Genomic DNA, 19,910 nt, shown 5'->3' with positions numbered 1-19,910 from the left:
GAGTCGGGGCACGTACACGGGATGATCAAATCACCGAATACGTGTGGTGTAATGCATCTTTATTCACCAGCACGTGAAGACGACATGTCAAGCCGTAATTCAGGAAAGTATCAGCTCATCCTCAAGATGTTTTTAAAAAAAGGTCAAAGTTGTAACTGAGGTCAAACCACCGCTGTTTTGCATCAATTATAGGCTTTTTATCTGTGCTTAGAGGGTCATGATCTTATTCTGCTTTATAGAGTCTCCATTTTGGCCTTGACCACACACACAATGAAGTGCACTAGATGGTTTTTTTGGTTTTTTTATTCAAACATGTCTATGTTTGATCCCTCTTCACATTAATAAGGGATCAAATGGATTGCCATTTTCTGATAAGCCACCCTTTATCAACTTTTATCAGTTGTAACTTATTTGTTGTTAACGAATCACTCACTAATATAAACTAAGAAAAACTAGTTTTGGGTTTTTCCAGGCTGTGAGAAATCTTTTTGTCTGGTGTTTCTCCTCCTCCACTTTGCCACTTGCGCCGTCTCTTGGGTAACTCCACAGTTCGTCTGTACAAACTCTGTCTGACCACTTACAGTCTGGAAACAGGCTGCAGAGTAAATCGAAAGGACGAACAACCAAAGAGATTTTGGTTTTCTCTCAGATAAATTAAGATGCGATACGATAAGACAATAAGATACGAAACGATAAGACACAACGCGATAATATGAGATACGATACGATCGCACTTTATTGATGCCCGAGGAGAAATTCATGTTGCAGCAACACAAAGAAAAACAGACAAAGAACTACTTGAATTAAATATCACAAAATTAAGGAAATTGCGGAGATGTCATGTATGTGTGTGTGTGTGTGTGTGTGTGTATATATATATATAGTAATTACTTACACTTTATAAAGGAACTGTGCAAATATTTGCAAAATAAAAGTATAGGTCGATATAAGTATGATTAATAAATATAAATGATAATATATTGTTATATATGTATGTGCAGTGTACTGTATGTAACATACACACACTGTACATTAATAACACTAAGGCACCTAACTATTGTTGAAATACACCTGTGGGACACTTGTGGGACACTTTGGCCTTGGTAGTCCCACTTGTGTGGGACTACTATGTGTATTTCGGTCTGTACCGGACTCCGTCTACACACAACCTTGACAAGCTCTACATCGTGTGGAACCTCTGAGTCTCCCGATTCTGTCTCTGCAAAGCATTTTAGGATCCTCATGTCACTGCAAAGGCTGGTGACGCAGAATCGGTTCAGACTTGTGGCTCCAAAGTGGTTTCCACACAAAAGGTCCCACTACAGGCCTTATATTCACTTTATGGTGCCACTCAAAAAAAGAGCCACAAACTAAATCTACCATGTCTGCGCCTCTGTAACTTTGGTTCAGTATCTCTTGGACTCAGTCTGACTTTTTGGTTGTAAGATTTGAAGAGTGGTCTTTCAAAGGAGAGCAGGCAAAATAGGCTGGAATCAAAAGGTTTGAAAAACAGTGACCTTTTTGTTCTGGGCGCGTTATTTCCGGGCCTGTGCAAGAAAAAAAAAAAGGGGGGGGGGTGTCTGTCAACAGGTCAAGACAGACTTGAAAAGCTGCGAACTTCTCCTTTAAAAATCCCCAAACGCTTCCTCCACCGCTTTGAAGACTTTGCAGCGGGCGTCCTTGTTAGAGAATCGTGCGCTTTATGTGCAAACGCAGCGGCTCGTTTCAGGCAGAGTCCTCAAACGACAGATGCAGAACCAAACAAAACAGGAACAGGAACGTTGAAAACAAACGACGTGCGTGATGCGCATTTCCAAAGCGCGTCGTCCGCGCGTCTGTCCTGCCCTCGCGGCGAAGCATCCGCCCGCCCTCCGAATGCCGAGCCAATGACTCTCGCGCCTCGCGCACCTCGTCTGCCCGTCGGCCCGCGCTCGGCCCACCGCATGACGTAACACCCAGCCCGAGAGTGCAATGGCGACAACGGACAACAACAGCCGTCGCTTTCGGGGACCACATCTGTATTATGTGGCTAACGTCGAAGGAGACTCCCCCAGTCCGCTGCGGAACCACATGTAATATCGGCCCACTGCGCGCGAGCGTCGACCTGCGACCGGGAAAGGCGATTTCACGGCCTCGGCACGCGATGACAGTTTAGACTAAAAAACGCTGGTAAGTGCAAAGTCCCGCGACTGCAACAGCATTTGCAAAGGCTTTTTTTTTTTCTTTCCTCTTCCCCCCCCCCACAGTAAATGGTCGCCTGCAGGCAGAAAGCTTCGGGTTTCAAAGGGGCGTGGCTGCGAGCTGGGTACCACTTCTGACTAAAGGATGCTGATAGCTTAGCAACAAGGAAGGCAAAGGAAGCGGGAGGGAGAGACAATGGATGTGCGATTGTGTCAGCATCGTTGCCGGGTAGGCTTAGCTGAGGCGTGCGTTGTTTGACTGGGAAGAGAGGCAGCTGGTGATCATCATCATCATCATCATCATCATCATCATTATGATCCTCATCATCATCGTCTTCGTCGTCAGTTTGTGCCAAGTCAACTACGAGGAGCCACGAACGCAGAGTGGAAAATGTAAACAAAGGGTGTGGGCCTCTCAGCTGGCCTGTGATGCTCTGCCACGGGGAGAGGAACCATGACTGGTGTCGATCACGAGGGGGGGGGGCGGGTTTACACCCGTGACACAGACATCAAGTGATGGCTGACGGTGGGTCCAAAGGTTGACCAACGCCGTCAGAGGCGTCCGCCCGGGGACCCCAAATATTATAATCGTTCACTTCAGCCCTCACTAGCTCCGGCCTCTGCACTGACTGCGTTTATGTGTCTTCTCTGATTGTAAACCGAAAATCTCTTTAGCTTTTGGGCGGCTGAGCGGAGGGAAGCAGGGAATCTGGTGCCGTTCCCCTGGGTTTGGAACAGTTTGACGGGCATTCTTCACACTTTGATGACACTTTATGGACCAGACAATCATTGGTTTAATCAAGATAAGTAGTCGGCAGATTAATCGATTGTGTAAATAATCAGTTACGTTGCGGCCAGACAGAAGCGTAGAAGCCGCCACGTCCTTCAGGAAGTGCGGGGCAAATGTTCTGTGTTCACGGTTTACGCTCTTTCCATTGCACCCGTCAGAACAGGTGTAAAACTAAACCAAATTCAGCTGATTATAAACCCTGGCAAGGAAAAGAAACATAGGATATGCAGCTCTACTCAGCATAGATAAAGTATATAATGATATGGGCATGTGTTGTGTGAATGGAAGGAGAAGTCCCATTCATGTTATTAATACAAAATAAGGTGAAAAGATCGGTTATTATGTATTATTACAGAAAAGCTACTCAACAGTATATAAAGTAGTTCAAGGTAGCCCCACCGTTGTCTACACATGAATGCATCGATAATGATAAACCAAAAATATAATACACATTATTCTGACATGGGCCATTCTGCATGATGAGTACTTTTACTTTTGGTGCTTAAGGTGTATTTTAATGCTAATACTTACGTTCTTTTTAATCAAGTAAAATTCTGACTGCAGAACTTTTACTTAACGTAACTGATTATTTCTACACTTTTACATAAGTAAAAGTTCTGAATACTCCCACCACCACTGTAAACCCTGTCTAAAAAAACTTTAAGGCTGCTTCTTTATCAACGCATCATCGGTTACTTTGTTTAGTAATCACTTAATTGATTTAGTCTACAGTTGTATGTAGAAGGTTTCGGGAAATTGCATATTTTGCCGAATAACATGAAGCGAGTACAGACGTCAAAAAAAATGAGCCTCTCCACAAATGTCATGGCACTGTTACTTTTAATTTCATGAAATTGAAAAAAAAGTTTGTGCACCCCACTAAGTCAGTAGTCAGTGACCAACCAACCCCTGAGCAGCTCTCAAAAACCCAAAGACGTTGAGTTAAGTGTCACGTTAGTCTTTCCGGGAAACGTCAGTGGATGTTGACGTCTGTTTATGAGCTACTTTTCTCTAACCTACTGCATTTTTCCTCAAAAAACTCATAATTAGTACGAGGTTGCGGATGGTATGGAAGTATGTTCGTGATTTACAGCTAAATATCATTTCCTCATTTTCGGAAATGAGGAGGAAAGTTTCCAGGAAATTAACTGAAAAAATACAGGATCCGTAAAATCAAGCGTTGCAAAACATAATTAGCTACCGCTAATTTATTACCCGACGTTTCTCCAACTCTTGCATCAAAATGAATTCATTTCCTTCATGCGTCTTCCACGTCTTGACGTGTCGTTTCTTTCGCAGGTGTGACGTGTGAACAGACACCATGGCCACGCAGGAACCGTCCCCGCCTTCGTCCATGGAGAGCAATAAACCCGGCTTCCCCAAGAAGATCCTGGGCAATAAGCTGGAGGACAAGCACCTGTGCAACTGCTGCCACAACATACTCAGACGACCATTTCAAGCCCAGTGTGGACACCGCTTCTGTTCCTACTGCTTCAACAGGACAGTGAGGTGAGGAGCCGCGGAAGCGTACCGAGGTCAAAGGATACGAGAGAGCGCGACAGAAATTCCAACGCTCCTCAGGCGGCAAGTCAACATTTAAAGAGTGCACGGGCGCGGATTCGTAAGCTGCTCGCGGGGCACTTTTCTTGCAGTGTGAGTCCCCTGAGCGCAAACTCGAACCGAGAGCAGGGCGTCGCCTGTTCAGTTTGACCCGGGACGGAAGGGTCAAAGAGCAGTGTTTGGTGTCTGCGTTATCCTAAAAAAGGCAAAATGTGTTGACACTAAATTTAACATTTTGACAGAGAAATTGATTAGAATTATTATAGGAAAAACGTTTATGAATTTCACTTCTGAGCAGAATGCTGCCCTCAGACGTTTCATGAGCGTGATACAAGGTGGTTGGGTTTAATGTGATCTGACCCGACTTTGTTTGAGATCTCAAAAAGCTAATGCTTCAAACAAAAAAAAAGTGATGATAAAATTATTCTTAACTTTGGCTGAACTCAGAGCGACGGCGTTTTCAGAAAAAGGTGTTGCGCAAACCGGGCACTGGGTGACGGCGAGGGGATCTGTTGGATCGCCAGATTTTTGGCTGGATTTCAATCCAAAAGGTGAAACTGGAGGCTGCAGGCATAAAATATGCAAATCGCGTGTCGTCTTAAATAGTCATATGGGCGCAGGTTGCTCTTTGCAGAGGAGCAATATATTCAGAGGTTGCCTTTTTTCCTTTCGAGGACTTTAACTTTGGGGGCGGGGGGGCATGACTCCGGTTTCTGGATGTGGGTGTGTCCTGCTGCAGCTTCCTTTGTCAAGAATAGTTCGCAGGTGACCTCGAGTGCTCAGAATCCAAGGCAGCCGGAGGAAACGGAGAGAGCAGACTCAGAAACGATCGCATACTTGATCGTGACCGCGGGCTCTCAAATGTTGACTTGCAGACGTGAGTAGCGCTTAGAATTTTTTTTTTTTTTTCCTTATTTTTTTCAGATCTTTTACTTGGGTAAAAGTAGCAATACACAGTGTAGAAATACTATAGTGACAAGTTAAAGTCACAAATTCAAAAAATTGACACAAGTGAAAATGAAGAAGTATGAGCATAAGTGAAAGTGCTCATTATGCAGAAAAAAAAACTTCATGTGTTACATTACTACGCAGTAAATCATATCACTGAATCTCTAACCCTGCATCATATTTTATGACCTTATTGTTTTATGAGTAAAATGTCGCTGTAACAAGTGGAATATGATTATTGATTATTCATCCATGTGAAGGCATCACATGGTAAAGGTGCAGCTAATTTCAGCTACTTTATATCCCGCTGTACTGCTTAATCTATACTATTACATCGTGATTTATGTGACTAGGTTTTGTTTTGATGATCTGAGGCTGATAAGTAACTAAAGCTGTCAAATAAATGTAGTGGTGTAAAAAAAAAAAAAATGTTGCCTCCGACATGTAGCGGGGTAGAAGTATAAAGTTGCAGTACCTCAAAACCGTACTTCAGTACAGTACTTGAGTAGATGTTAGTTAGCTACATTCCACCGTTGGGTATCTGATGTTTGCATATTTTCGATTTGCGGTATTTCAGCGTATAATGTTGTTTTATTGCAGTAATGGACCCCAGAAATGCAACGCTTGCATAAAAGAGGATATTTTTGAGGAGCCTACATCGATTTTGAAACAAGGATGCGTGAGTATGAAAGTATTTTTATCCTGTGAGGAAAAACATTTTTGTTGAAATTGAATTTTTTCTGTGAATTAAAGTGAATTTCTTGATTCAACTTTAGCATCAGTGAATTCATATAAATTGTAACGCTTATTTATTAGGACTGATTCTCTCGATTAATCTTGTTTTTATCGACGAAGAATCTAAAACGGAAAGATAATTAGTTTACTCTCAAATAAGATAAAGAAAAGCAGCAAATCTTCACAACTGAAAAGCTGGAATTGCAGAATCTTTCACATTTTAGCATAAAAAATTACTTTGATGATTCTAATTGTTTCAGCTCTACTCAGAAGATGCATTTAAATATGATACTGGCTTTATTTATATATCACTGTTCAAATACTGTCCTGCTTTGGTTTTTGAGCCGCTCCCTGATGTTATATTCCTCTACCGATGCTCTCAGATGACAAAAATATTCATCTGATCCCCGAGATGCTGCGGCACATTTCCTGTGAGGAACCACAGACACGGGAGAAGAAGCACGTGCAAGGACAAAGAAAGGCGGTTTCATGTTGACGTCTCTGCACAGACACAACAGACGCAGACAGCCTGAGAGGAGCTCGGCTATTTCTATATATAATCATCTCAGATGTTTGTCGCCTCAGTCCCACCGGTGACGGGACCTTTTCAGCATAAAAACCGGAATCAAATCGTACAAGAACGTTAGCTTTATGATTGATGCGAAAACGTAACACACACGTTTCATCATGGTCACATCCTGTAGCCTTTAATCATGCGTAGCCACAGACGGTGGTAGAAAAAATATTCAGATCCTGTACTTCAGTACAAGTACCAATATAATCGTGTAAAAATACTCATTACATGTAAAAGTCCTGCATTCCAAATCCTACCTGAGTAAAAGTACAGAAGTATAATCAGCAAAATGTACTGAAAGTGTCAAAGTTAAAAGTACTCGTTGAAAAACGTCCCCTGTGACTGATTCATTTTTATATGTGACATTATCAGAGTAATACTGTCGCATCAATGTGTAAACAGCATTTTACTGTTGTAGCTGCTCGAGGCGGAGCTGGTTTTAACTACTTTATATACAGTGATGTAGTTTAGCACGGCGGTTCTCAACCTAGGGGTCGGGCCCCTTCAAAGGGTCACAAGATAAATCTGAGGGGCCATTAGATGATTAATGAGAGAGGAAAGAAAAAAAAAAGTTCTGATCAACAAATTTGTTTTTTTTTGTTTTTTTTGACTTTTCTCCAATATTTGCTTTTTAATTAACTTTAACCTCTTTAGGTCTCAAACAGCTGTTTAAATGTAAAGTGACAAAAGGGCCCGAACTGCACACTAGTCACAAGCCAAAAAGGTTGGGAACCACAAGTTTAATCTTTAACTATGTAGTCTAAAAAAAAGTCACCAGTGAATATGTCAGATAAACGTAGAGGAGTAAAAAGTACAGTATTTCCCTCTGAAATGTAGTAGAGTACAAGTATTAAGTAACATGAAATGGAAATTCTCAAGTAAAGGACAAGCACCATTACATTGTAGTTAAGTACAGTACTTGAGTAACTGTACTTAAGTACAATTTACAGATAGCGATACTTTAGCCAGCCTCACCACAGTATATTGTGCATTTATTACCTGAAACACCAATACGTTGCTTTTTTTTTTTTTTTTAGCCCATTTTGACCAAATGGCTCCAGGCACTAAGAGTCCACAGGAACTAACCTCAGGAACTAAACTAGAAAATAAAAGTCCCTTTTGCTGTTCATGGATTAAACACATCTGTCTCCCCTTGAACTACAATTATTTTCTTATAAACGTGAGCAAAAGTGGACGGAAGAACCTTCTCCAGTGCTTTTTAGTAGTGGATGAGAATGAAGTGTCCTGCTCCAAACCTACGTTCACGTCTCACAGTCCCGCAGCCATAGTTTCGATCTTGAGGACTTGTTCAGACCATAAATGAAAAAGGTGGCTCATGCTTCGTGCGTGACCAGACCTGCAGGACAAATGTTGGTGTTCATGCTTCTTGGATCTTCAATTTCCTAAACCCACATTTAAGCGTCTGTGCCGCTGAAGGAAATTCAGCTGATCATACACCCTGACGAGGAAAAGGAAAATAATCACATACACGTCCAATACAAAAGTTTCCTCAACATAAATAATCAATATAATGGAACAGAGGAGGCTGGGATAAACATTGCACAGAAAGTGTGACAGCAAATCCCCTTTGTTTTGTCTTGTTTTTTCAGGCTTTTCCTGACAACGCAGTTCGAAGGGAAGTTGAAAACCTATCAGCTGTTTGTATCAATGAAAGTTGCACTTGGAAAGGGAGTATTAAAGAGTATGAGGTGAGGTGACCTTTGACCGACTTTCATGACTTTTTTTTTACGTAGATGAACAGGTTTTAGGTTTTAGATGGACAAAAACATGCTGTTTTTCTTGACGTCTATGAGCAATTTTTTGCACATTTCGATACCTCGGCTTCGCCTTGCTGGCGTGTGTATATAGACGGTTAAGGCGGAAGTCGGCGCACCGTAAAAACTGACACAGCAGCTCAGCTTAAACACTCTACTTTTCTACAGCTGAACCACGAGGGGAAGTGTGAGTTCATGATCATCCCCTGTCCCTCCTGTAAAGAACGAATTCGCTTCAACGAACAGGAGCGCCACAATGAACGAGAGTGCCCGGAGAGAACGCTCAACTGCAAGTACTGCAAGGAGCCATTTCACTTCAAAAATATCAAGGTTAGGAATTATTTATTTAGGCCTAAGATGCTCGGGGTGTCTGGGCCTGTGCAGCACGTCACAGCGTCTCGTTGGCGTCACTGTTTTTCAGGCACATGATGAGATCTGTCCCAAGTACCCGATGATCTGCGAAGGCTGCGCCAAGAAGAAAATACCCAGAGAAAAGGTGAATCTGTAAACAACATTCAGAAACGAGGGAAACTATTTTTTGGCAAAAAAGGTCATAGTCCCATGTAGCTACAGCACTTATCCCCAGTTTTAGCCTCATGTGTTATGACTAAATTTAAGTCACAGAGCTTAGTGTTTGTTTTTCCTCAAAAATATAAAGCTGAAAGACCATGAAGGTTGTTTAAAGGTGCTATATGTAAGTTTTTGCTATCGCTACATAGCTAACGTTAGCATTAACAGCTGTTTACTCACCAAGAGCTTCAGCTATTGTTGCGTTTACGAGACAAGAGGTTACAATACGACCTCTGGGTAGCACTACTTCTTCATCCGCTCATGATGGGCAGAGGGCAGACTGGACGCTCGAGCGAGTCACTATAGCAGAGTAGTATTACGAGACGGGCCGGGGCTAGCTGGTTAGCGTGCTAACTTCAGTAGAAGACAAGACGTGTTAGAAATAGAAGCAAAACATGAGTTAACATTCGCTTTCCAGCGATGGTGACTGCTCTTGGCGCATAAAGGAATTAAGTTTGATGCTGAACTCAATCTTTCTTTTAACAGCTGTTAACGTTGGCAGTGTAGCGATAGCAAAAACCGAGGCATGGCACCTTTAACAACTCTTTCTCCTGTTTTGAAGATATTTCCAGAACTCAAAAACTTTTATAAAAAAATATAATCTGTGCATTAAAAAAATATTCTGTCCGCTGCACAATAAAAAAGATTTTAACCCGTTAGACCAAGTTGTGATTCTGTTTCCCAACCTTGTAGCTGGAAATGACACACATGTCCCTGCTAGTTTTGTAAAACACGGGAGTCTATTTTATTTTATTTTATTTGCACACATATACAACAGTATAAAACAAGACAGACATAGAAATAAAACAGATGTGTCAGGAGACTTCAAGAATTCATGGGCTTATATAAATGACTCCCTTTAACTTAAGAGGAAAAATAAAATAATTAAATATTTAACTAATAAAAATAACATGATTTAGCAAAATACAAAGAAAGCCACAAAATGAATAGAAGAGTTCACTAAATCAGCAGATAATAATCATGTAAAGACAAAAAAACACGCATATAAAGCATATAAAAGTAAAGGTAAGAAAGACATAATCAGGAACAAATTAGACATGAATTAAATGTGATGAAAATGTATCACTAAAATGTTCAAAAGATAATGAGCTCCCGATAACACGTACTTTGGCATTTGAGAGGTGTACACCAGGATATCTGAGGAAATACTGGCCACGTTTGGTTTGGTAAAAAGGAAGCTGAAGATGGTGAGTCTGTCTGGAATTTGAGAGTTAAATTGGAAGAGGTTTGCATGGAAACATAACATAATTGAAAGTAACTTCATACAAGACGCACAACTTGGAAAACGTAGTCAAAAACCTTTTTTTTTTAATCAAGCAGTGGAGTCTTCGGATTCTGGAAATATCTTCAGAACTGTGGTAAATGTTGTGAATCGACCCACTGGGCTGTTAAATTATCACCGGATATTTATTTTCTAGCGAATCGGATGCTTTGCTCTCTGACTCAGATGTAATGATGTAATACAGGAGAGGCACAAACTGGGGTCACTTTCGTAGCTCCTATGCTACATTTGCTAATCGACTACTTTTTTTTAGAAAATTATAAGTAACGTTCTTTCGTTGTTGTTGTTGTTTTTTCTAGTACGTGGACCATATTAAGTTCTGCACCAAATTCAGAACTCCGTGTCGATTTCATGTCGTGGGATGTGATATGTCTGTAAGTAGCCTGATCAATCATCTTCTCAATAATTGTTTTTATACATTCGAACACACACACATAGACACACATTCAGGCTAGGGATTGTATGAAAATTGCTATCTGGGGAGAGGGGGTGAGAAAAGAGGCAGGGTTACATTTTTTTTCCCTTTTCCCTTGGAAGACTGAATTGTTTTTTTTTTAAAGATCAAATAATTACATCACATTATTTTTGATACTTAACACTATGCTCTTTGGAAGATGTGTGGAAGAAACACCTCCAACATGCCTGTAGTGTAGCAACTAATGATTATTTTAATACAATAATATAATAGTCATAATAATAATCGATTAATCTGCCAGTCATTTTCTCCATTGATTAATTATTAATTTCAATAAAAACAATAAATTTTTTTCAAACAATTTACAGAGATATTAAACATAGAAAAGCAGCAAATCCTCACATTTAAGGAGCCTGAACCAGCAAATTCTCGGCATTTCTCCTTGAAAAGTCGATCAGATGATAATTCGATTATCAAAGTAGTTGCCGGTTAATTTTCTTTTGTTTGACCAACTGATCAATCGACTGCGTGTTTGAGCTCTAAACCCTAAGCCATTTGATTCAGGCGTCGTGTGTTTGATTTGACAGACAGACATCTGGTGTCGTGCGTATCAGGTCCCATCATCACCGTATACATTAAATTCACATACATTTTTTATCAAGTGGAATCTGAGGCTGGGACAAAACAAGTCCACCAGAATCCACTTCGCTGCCAACTGCGCTCGTTTCTGTGGTTCCAATAACTGTTTATGAAAGAGCCCTTTAATCAGAAATAGACTGTGGCTGAATTATTCAGAGTTTATAACGTTAAACATTTTTATGTGTAGTTATGTTTGAAGAGAATATATGTATTTTGAGACACTGGAGAGGAGGTGCTCATTGTTGTTTTTCTTTTGTTTTTTTTCCCTAAGTCAAGGGTAGGGTTCAAAGAAAGTATTAATAACGCTGGGGAAAGTCTTTTTTATAGAAAGAAACGTAAGAATCATCTGCCCTTCCCACCCCAATGCATGTCTTACAGTTTCCTAAACTCCGAGCAGAGTGCATGCATTTGTTGTTTCAGTTTCATTGTTAATTTCTTTGATTCTTTATTTACACCGTTAGTCTCACTGAGATCGTAGAAGAAATAAATTTATACATTTTAAATGGTGGACAAACGGACAATTCTCACACCTTAGACATTAGTTTCACATCGAGCAAAGCATTTCCAAGTGTAATTGCATATACTTGATTGTGATCTTTCAAAACCTCGGAAGTGTTTTTTGCAGCTCATTCCACAGTATCTGAAGTTTGAACGTATGGTACAGCTGATGTTAGAATGTCCTGTACTGGTCTGATACTGTAGAGATCAGAGAGCAGAGGTGTAATGAGGCAGTAAAACCTTCTGTCCGTTGGGGGACCATCCCATCTTTTCATGTAAGACTCAATGGCGAGTGAGGAATTTATCCTCTGTGATAACGCGCAGTGAACTGAGATACACAGAGTCAAGAGGCTTCAAAGGTAGAGGGGGAGGCATGCATCACCATCACCATAATCAAGAGCAGACATAATTGTAGATTTGTCTTCATACTGGCCAAGGAAAGGCATGATCTGTGTCCGTACAAAAATCCAGTTTTGACCCCCAATTTGTCGCCTCCCTTTCTGAAGGTGGAGAAGGAAAAGATTCATGACCATGAGCGCGCCTATGCCTACGAGCACCTCAACCTGTTGCTGCACTACATCATGGGCATGAAAGTGAGCATGGAGGGCCTGCAGCCCCAGGGACTGGAACTAGCCGGACACAAACTGGTGGAACTCCAACAGTCCCTCAGGGAGCTGGAGGCCAGAGTCTCCCAGCTCAGCACCACCTCTTCTGGGCCTCCCGTGCAGGGAGCCGCCGCCTCCTCCTCATCTTCCAGCTCCGGTCCCCCTGGTCCAACCGCTTCAGCTCCTCTCCCTCCACCTCCCACCCTGGCGCCCACCCTCTCTGTGTCTACCTCCTTCACACCTTTGCCCAGCTCGGTGGGGGCAGCGTTGGAGCTCCAGCTCCACAGCGAGAAGACCAAGGTGGCCGAGCTGGGCCGCAGGTGCACGGACCTCGAAGTTAAAGCCGGGACGTTCGAAAATGTGGTGTGTGTCCTGAACAGAGAAGTGGAGAGGTTTGCCACCACCATGGAGGCCAGCAACCGTCAGCATAAGCTGGACCAGGATAAGATCGAGGCGCTGAGTAATAAGGTAGGACTGGAAAGAGACATAATCATGACTGCACCCGATTGCAGTGGTTACAATCACAATTACGCTCCTTCTTCTTGGAGTCATAACTTAGTCACATCTTAACGCACTGACATGACGCTTACACATTCATTGTGATTTACACTTTCTGAGGATCATTATTTCCGCTTTCCATCACAAATGGACATCGATACATCCTCTTAAGAATCATATTAAAAAAGGACGCTCTTTAACTCCAGAACTTGGCCCAGAATCATCACATTTTCTACTTTTCTTCAGTATCAACGTAATCCAGTGATAGTTGTCCATGCATCCATGGGCACATTGAAAACAGGAACTACTAATAGTTCTAATAACTATTAATAATAACTACTCATAATTCAGCCCAATTTCAATTGTAACTATTTGCCAAAATGTAAACAAATGTAATTTTAAAACGCAGAGATCAAGTCGCAGCACACAGCTAATTCGCTGATTCCATAGCTCCTATTTAGGAGGATAGGAATAGGAACTAGTAGTTTTAAAACTCTGAGCATGATTATGCCCAAAATATAAGTGAGACAAAGTATAATAATAGGAGTTAATATAGGATTTTTAATGTTTTCACTATCAGTATTTTTTGATCTTACTAAAGCTCAGATCTAGCTGACACGGACTGTTCTTAAACATGTATAGTAAAACTCACATGCAAAGTGGAGATGTCTCTGAGTAGTCCAGCCTGTTCTGACAGAAAGGCAAAAAGCCTCGGGGTTTAAAGGGTTGAAGCAAATCCAGCCGTTGTAGCTGGAAACTATGTGGGATCATTTAAAACGATACTCAACCCAACATCTGTCTTTTGTGCAGTCTTGAAAGGTGGCGGTAAAATGTCTGTAGTTTCTTGCCTCAGGTTAAACTTTGGTCAGCTCGGATTCGTGTCGATGTGAATTTGATGTGAAGGTTTTTCTGTTTTTTTTTTACCTGCCATGAAAACATGTCATTATTTGAATACGTGTAACCACTATGAATGCAAAGTTTCCAGAGCCTTTGTTCTCCAAGAAGAACTTTTAGCAGCCATGTTTCAAACCCGCAAGTGCTGAGCATTTTGATCTTAACAGATACATTTTTGGTGGCATATCACTTTAACTACTATTCTGTTTTTACGTAGCAAATATTAAATGGGTTGAATGAAGAAACTGCAGTCTTGTTAAAGCAGAGTGTGTGTTTATTTTCCAGGTGCGGCAGCTGGAGAGGACAGTTGGGCTGAAGGACCTGACAGTCGCTGAGATGGAGGGCCGCCTGAGGGAAATGTCTGCCACTACCTTTGACGGCGTCTTCGTCTGGAGAATCTCTGATTTCGGCAAAAAGAGACAGGATGCCGTCGCAGGTCGAGCCCCCGCCATGTTCTCACCAGGTAACATGGGCCATTATTATAGATGAGAGGTCTTCATAGGTCAAAATCTGTGGATCCCATTGGAAACAGACCTGTAGAAATGCTGGTGTAAATTCAGCCAATCCAAAAGCGACCCAAGGACAGTCAGACCTGGTCCAAAATGTCGACAACAACACGGGACACTGGCAGCAGCAAGATGCTCCGTCAGTTAATGAGCAGTTGGATTCTAAAAGACCAGCAACACATATGTTTTGACGCGCTGTGCCAGCAAGTATGTTCAGATCCACTCAGTTATTAGACATATCAAAATCAAAGACTTGAGACCAGCCCCCTGATCCCACCTGACCCAATTAGACTGAATATTCTTGGGCCCAGCCCGAGTTGGGTTGCAGGCCAGGGTCCGGTTACTGGAAACCAAGACAACCTGTTCAGGTATCTATTGCAGAGGTCTCGTGACTAAAGCCGAATTTCCCTTCCCTTTCCCTTTCAGCCTTCTACACCAGTAAGTACGGCTATAAGATGTGTCTGCGGATCTATCTGAATGGAGATGGGACGGGGCGCGGCAGCCACTTGTCCTTGTTCTTTGTGGTGATGAGGGGACTGAGCGACGCATTGCTCAAATGGCCCTTCAACCAGAAGGTAAGAGAAACAAAGACAACGAGGGGTATTCACCAAAGATTCACGGCCCTTTTTTTTTTAGGCGTCAAACAGTAAAGTTTGTCCTTATTCGTCCGTGAGGTTTTGGACGGGCAACGTGGAAGAAAAGCTGCTGAAAACTGTACGTTTGCTCTCATGCAATACGTGCTTTAAGGCGGGAAATTAAAAGATGCATTGTAAAGTTAGTTTCTCAGCTCAGAACCACGACACAAAAATAAGAGCAGCAATGCAACAACCTCACATTTGTAACAGTTTTATCTTTCTGTTTCACGTGTTGGCCTCCCTTCTCTATGTGCGATATGATTGAAGCAGCCAGTAATACTTATTAAGGAGGCTTTTATGTTATTTCTGTTTGCAGATATAATCTTGTCAAAAGAGTTTGAACATTTCTCTCACATTCATTTTTTCGTGAGTCATCATATCACTGATCTTTGGCCTATCATCGACAACATCCTGTTATTTAATATTTCCTCACATATATCTGTCCTCACGTGGGATGGATGCACCCCTGCAGGTCCAAAAGAGTCTTGTCTTCAACCGACATGCCAGGTTCAGCGGTGGAAAACACTTTCTTTGGTGCTGCTTTGCTTTCCAGACGTGTGCGACACGTTTCAAAACACCTCTTCAAATCAGAGATGATGAATGTGGCTGGGCTCATTTAAATCTGTAGTCTTGAAGGTACGGTCATAACACATTTCAGGCCTATGAATATATTCTCTGCAACAGACAAAGTCAAGCCTGCGTTGCTCCAACTCTGACCGGGCAGATGTGCTCGGTCTACGGGTAGAAACACTCGTGCGCTGCGTTTGAAAACAGAGAAGTTATTATTCCAGCGTGTTTTATCACTGTATTAAGTCCTTTTTGTGAGCGTGGAGAAACTTTGGTGAACAGAACTGGAACGTGTCATTACCTTTATCTTGTTGAAGAATCGCAGTGGCACAAAATTTTGTGCCCCGGCGATAACTTTGCGTAGCCTTAGTGGGGGGCTGCGCTTGTGGGGGGGTATCGCTTCAGGTGCCATTGAGACGATGACATACAATCCAAGAAGTCCAGTTAGATGAACAGATTAATGGTCTTAGCCAAAAACACACTGCACGATGGTTCCTAATTCTCACAGACAGGATTTTACAACTCTGGAAAGTTATCACTGTGGCAAATATTTTATCTTTTGTTGCAATGATGATGCGAGTTTTATCACTAGAAACATGCTGTTCACATTAGAGCTGAAAGTAACGATTATTTTCACTATCGCTGCATCTGCCGATTATTTTTCTGTCGATCGACTAATCCATTAATCGACTAATCATTTTGACCCTAGTTCAAAAACATAATCCCGCTCCTTTTTTCTCATCACAGGTGACTCTGATGCTGCTGGACCAGAGCAACAGGGAGCACATCATCGACGCCTTTAGACCCGATGTCACTTCCTCCTCCTTCCAGAGACCTGTGAGCGAGATGAACATCGCCAGCGGCTGTCCGCTCTTCTGCCCGCTCTCCAAGCTCGACGCCAAGAACTCTTACATCCGCGACGACACCATCTTCATCAAGGCGATCGTGGACCTCACCGGCCTCTAGGTGGCGTGACAGGGTGGTGCGGTTTGGCAACCAGGCAGCTCTAAGACCATTACGGCTCCATTCTGGCTCAATCGTGGTCCTCTTAGGGCTCTGATCAGGCATCTTACTGTCCCCTGCAGCTTAAGGGAGACAAACATGCTTGCGACTGTATGCTGCGTGCGGCTGCAGTTTGCTCGGTCCAGGCGGCGCTGGCATCGTCATACCCGGTGGTCTCCATGCGAGCACCACCGTCATTGCTGTACATTTCGGGTGCAAAACTTTTTTTTTTCCTTTCGACATCACAGCACCACTCCCATGGTGATAAAATGTCACTTCGGTTCTGCACGTAAGTTTTCAGTTAAAGGACACAGGAGTAAGCACCAGTGCAGCGTGGTCAGCGCAGTGTTGGGTAGAAGCAGATGCGTCAAAATGGGAAGTGATGATGGAGTGAAAAGAGGGAACGGCATCTTTCTTTTATCTCCCACTTTTGAGGACGTGGGATGTTACAGAACACGCAGACCGCGTTGGAGCAGGATTTTAGATCACAGATAGTTCTCGTGATCGTCCCGATGTCACGGTAGAAAGCCGGCAGTAGACTTACAATAGAGTTAGAGCGTGGCTTGGTGCAGTTTTTGCCTTTTCTTGCAGGTTGTGGATATTGTGAGCTCCTCAATTCCAGTGTCGAGTGAATTTGCATAGACAAACGTGGAGTTATGTTACGAATAAGATTACAGGCATTTATTTTTTGCCTTTTTTTGCGCAAAGTGCATGCTGCTGGCGTTTAAAAAATTGCTCCTTAATTCGATTGAGCTTTATGAAGGTTCCTCGTTTGTTGTTAAACTTGTTAGTGAATTAGCCATCCGTGATGGAGGACATTGCCTGCATGTCACTGGAACCAGGCTATTTACGTGTAAAGTTAGTGTTGCGTATTTGTTCCTGTTAGGGGTTGGTGGTTCTGGTTGGTGGTCTGGTACATCTGTGGAAGATACAGTGAAGTTACCAAGGAGTCAGGGCAGCTTGCCAGTCAAGCCTGAGGCATAAAACTTGTCTCTGACAAACACACATAGCTGGAGTTTTCCCCAGGATATGCTCACTAGCTCACATCTCAACACATAGTACTGTGCCCCACCACAGACTGAGGTTAACACAGATTCCACGAAATGAAGGAATTGTTCGTTCCTTGTTTTCTGTCCATACAGTATACAGTGCGTATGTGTTTCTGCTGCTCTAAGATAGAATACTGATGTGAATCTAATATATATGTTGGTGCAAATATACATGAGGTAAATGTGCGTGGAGGTTGAGAGGCTGAAAACAAGAAATTGTAATACATTGTCGTAGGTGAGGGGCCATTGTTGACTTTATTTGTTGCAGATTGATGTTCAATGCAGCCCCAGATTGATCTTTGAACTTTAGTGTCTTAGTGTGCTCTCACTTTATTTCCAATAAGGCACCACAACTCGAAGACGAAATCCACAGTATATCCAGATGTTTTCTGCAGCTTTTCAATGTGTCCACCAGAGATCGCTGTTCTACTTACTTAGCATGCATGCTGAGGTTTTAAGGTTCACGCTGGCCTGTTTGAAAACCCGTCTCGACCTGTATTGAAACCTCTCTGTGCATGGGAGGCTTCGATTCACATTCACTATGGAGTTTCGCACCGGTTTCCTCCGTGAGCCACGTGTGAAAGCATTTATTTGTATTTGTTTGGATGAAAATACGTAATCATAGAATAGCTATTATGTTATATCTGGCGCTGCGTCTGTTCAACAGGAGCATCTGCCTATATTCATAGCAATTTATAAATATGTATCTTTCATATCATAATGTTGAAATAATCTATATCTATATCAATGTTAATATACACAGGATGTTATAATAAACATAGTATTACTGAATACCTTATTAATTCTATATCTATATACCAGCTTTTTGTTTGTCAAGATGGTTTGAACAGGCCAGGACAACCCCTTTGTATAGTAAGGACTTAGGATTCCTTCTAGAGTGCAATACACGATTATGTCTTAGTTAGATTTTGATGACATCTTGGCTGTAAGGGTTTACAGAGGTCGTACTCAACGTTGCCATTTGTTTACATTACTCACCATGGCGCTGAAGAACTGCAACCCTTTTTGAACTTTCCGAGGGAAAATACGGTGCTTTCCTTGTCATCAAGCGTTCGCTCCTCATCGACATCGCTAACATGGGAACCTGTAGTCGGTCGCCGCTCGTGAAGCTAACAGGCTAAGTGGGCTGATGATTTTTAAGAGAGACCGTTTTAACGTTGAAGAATTCTCGCTATATACAGTAAGTGGGTTTCTGTTCTTCAAACCCTTTCATCGAAGAGCGTGTAATGGGTCGGATGACACGAGCTTTTTGAACCTTGAGTGTTCTTGTAACGTGCCAAACTCAAGTATTACCTCCGTATACTAACCATGTTGTATTGCAAATTGTATTTTATGTTCTATGCTAAAATATGGTGCCAAATATACAGCATTTATATTTAAGTTTGTACGTATACGTGTGCGGGCGGGCGTGCGTGTGTGTGCGTGCATGTGTGCCATTTTAATACGATGCATGGGTCACCACTTCGGTAAGCACCAGAGGAGATCAGTTATACTGTCCCACGAAACTGTCCTCAAATGACAGACCCTCCCGAGGTTTCTGAATGTAAGCTTTAATTCAGTTTAAGAAATAAAGAAATAAATACCACACACACACACACACACACACACACACACACAACAGCAGTTCTGTAATGTGACGCAGTTAACTTGAATCAACTTTCTTTGTGCACTTTGTATTGGTTACTTGTCCGAACAGGGTATTTTGTCGAGTGATTTATGTACCTTGAAATCAGAGCCATATATATTCTGATGTTGATAATTGATGTGTTATGCTAAAACGGACATGCAGTATGTAATAAAGTTTGTTGGTTTCAGCTCGGTGATTACTGGATTTGATTTTTAATCTTAGAGGAATTCAGATCCTAGGGAAAAGTCCTGCTGGCTGAGGTGGAGCCAGGTGACGTTCCAAGCAGCAAAGAATACACATTACAATCAGCAACAAATAGCAAAGAGAATAAATAGATAACGGGCCCCAGCCGTACCGTATTGAGTCTGGGTAAGTAACGCGTCATTGTTTTGGGTGGTGTTCTACCAACGACCAGGGATTTCTAGTGTGTACCTATTGTTTCTGGTTCGCAACCTGGGGCTCGGGCCCCCTCCCAAGGGTCACACAGTAAACCTGAGCTGATTAATGGGAGAGGAAAGA

The 19,910-nt window shown here is 42.2% G+C and overlaps 1 protein-coding gene across 1 annotated transcript; it reads left to right on the top strand.

The window, feature by feature from the left end:
- Positions 1-1,975: 1,975 nt before the first annotated feature.
- Positions 1,976-19,541, top strand: LOC120806563 (TNF receptor-associated factor 2-like). Its single transcript, XM_040157859.1, has 11 exons — positions 1,976-2,169; positions 4,270-4,479; positions 6,079-6,157; positions 8,398-8,496; positions 8,731-8,892; positions 8,984-9,058; positions 10,735-10,809; positions 12,494-13,060; positions 14,270-14,447; positions 14,917-15,065; positions 16,440-19,541. The coding sequence occupies exons 2-11, from the start codon at positions 4,292-4,294 to the stop codon at positions 16,656-16,658; spliced, it is 1,791 nt and encodes a 596-aa protein (XP_040013793.1). The 5' UTR covers positions 1,976-2,169; positions 4,270-4,291; the 3' UTR covers positions 16,659-19,541.
- The last annotated feature ends 369 nt before the right edge of the window (positions 19,542-19,910 follow it).

Source organism: Xiphias gladius, chromosome 20, assembly GCF_016859285.1.
Source record: "Xiphias gladius isolate SHS-SW01 ecotype Sanya breed wild chromosome 20, ASM1685928v1, whole genome shotgun sequence".
In the NCBI taxonomy this organism is placed as follows: domain Eukaryota; kingdom Metazoa; phylum Chordata; class Actinopteri; order Istiophoriformes; family Xiphiidae; genus Xiphias; species Xiphias gladius.
This window is presented reverse-complemented; position numbering and strand designations above follow the sequence as displayed.

What these genes read in the sequence shown, in the direction of transcription:
- LOC120806563 (XM_040157859.1), top strand. Translation starts at nt 4,292, where the DNA reads ATGGCCACGCAGGAACCGTCCCCGCCTTCGTCCATGGAGAGCAATAAA. An exon ending in TGCTTCAACAGGACAGTGAG is followed by an intron (nt 4,480 to 6,078) that starts GTGAGGAGCCGC and finishes GTTTTATTGCAG; the next exon opens with TAATGGACCCCAGAAATGCA. An exon ending in GGAGTATTAAAGAGTATGAG is followed by an intron (nt 8,497 to 8,730) that starts GTGAGGTGACCT and finishes ACTTTTCTACAG; the next exon opens with CTGAACCACGAGGGGAAGTG.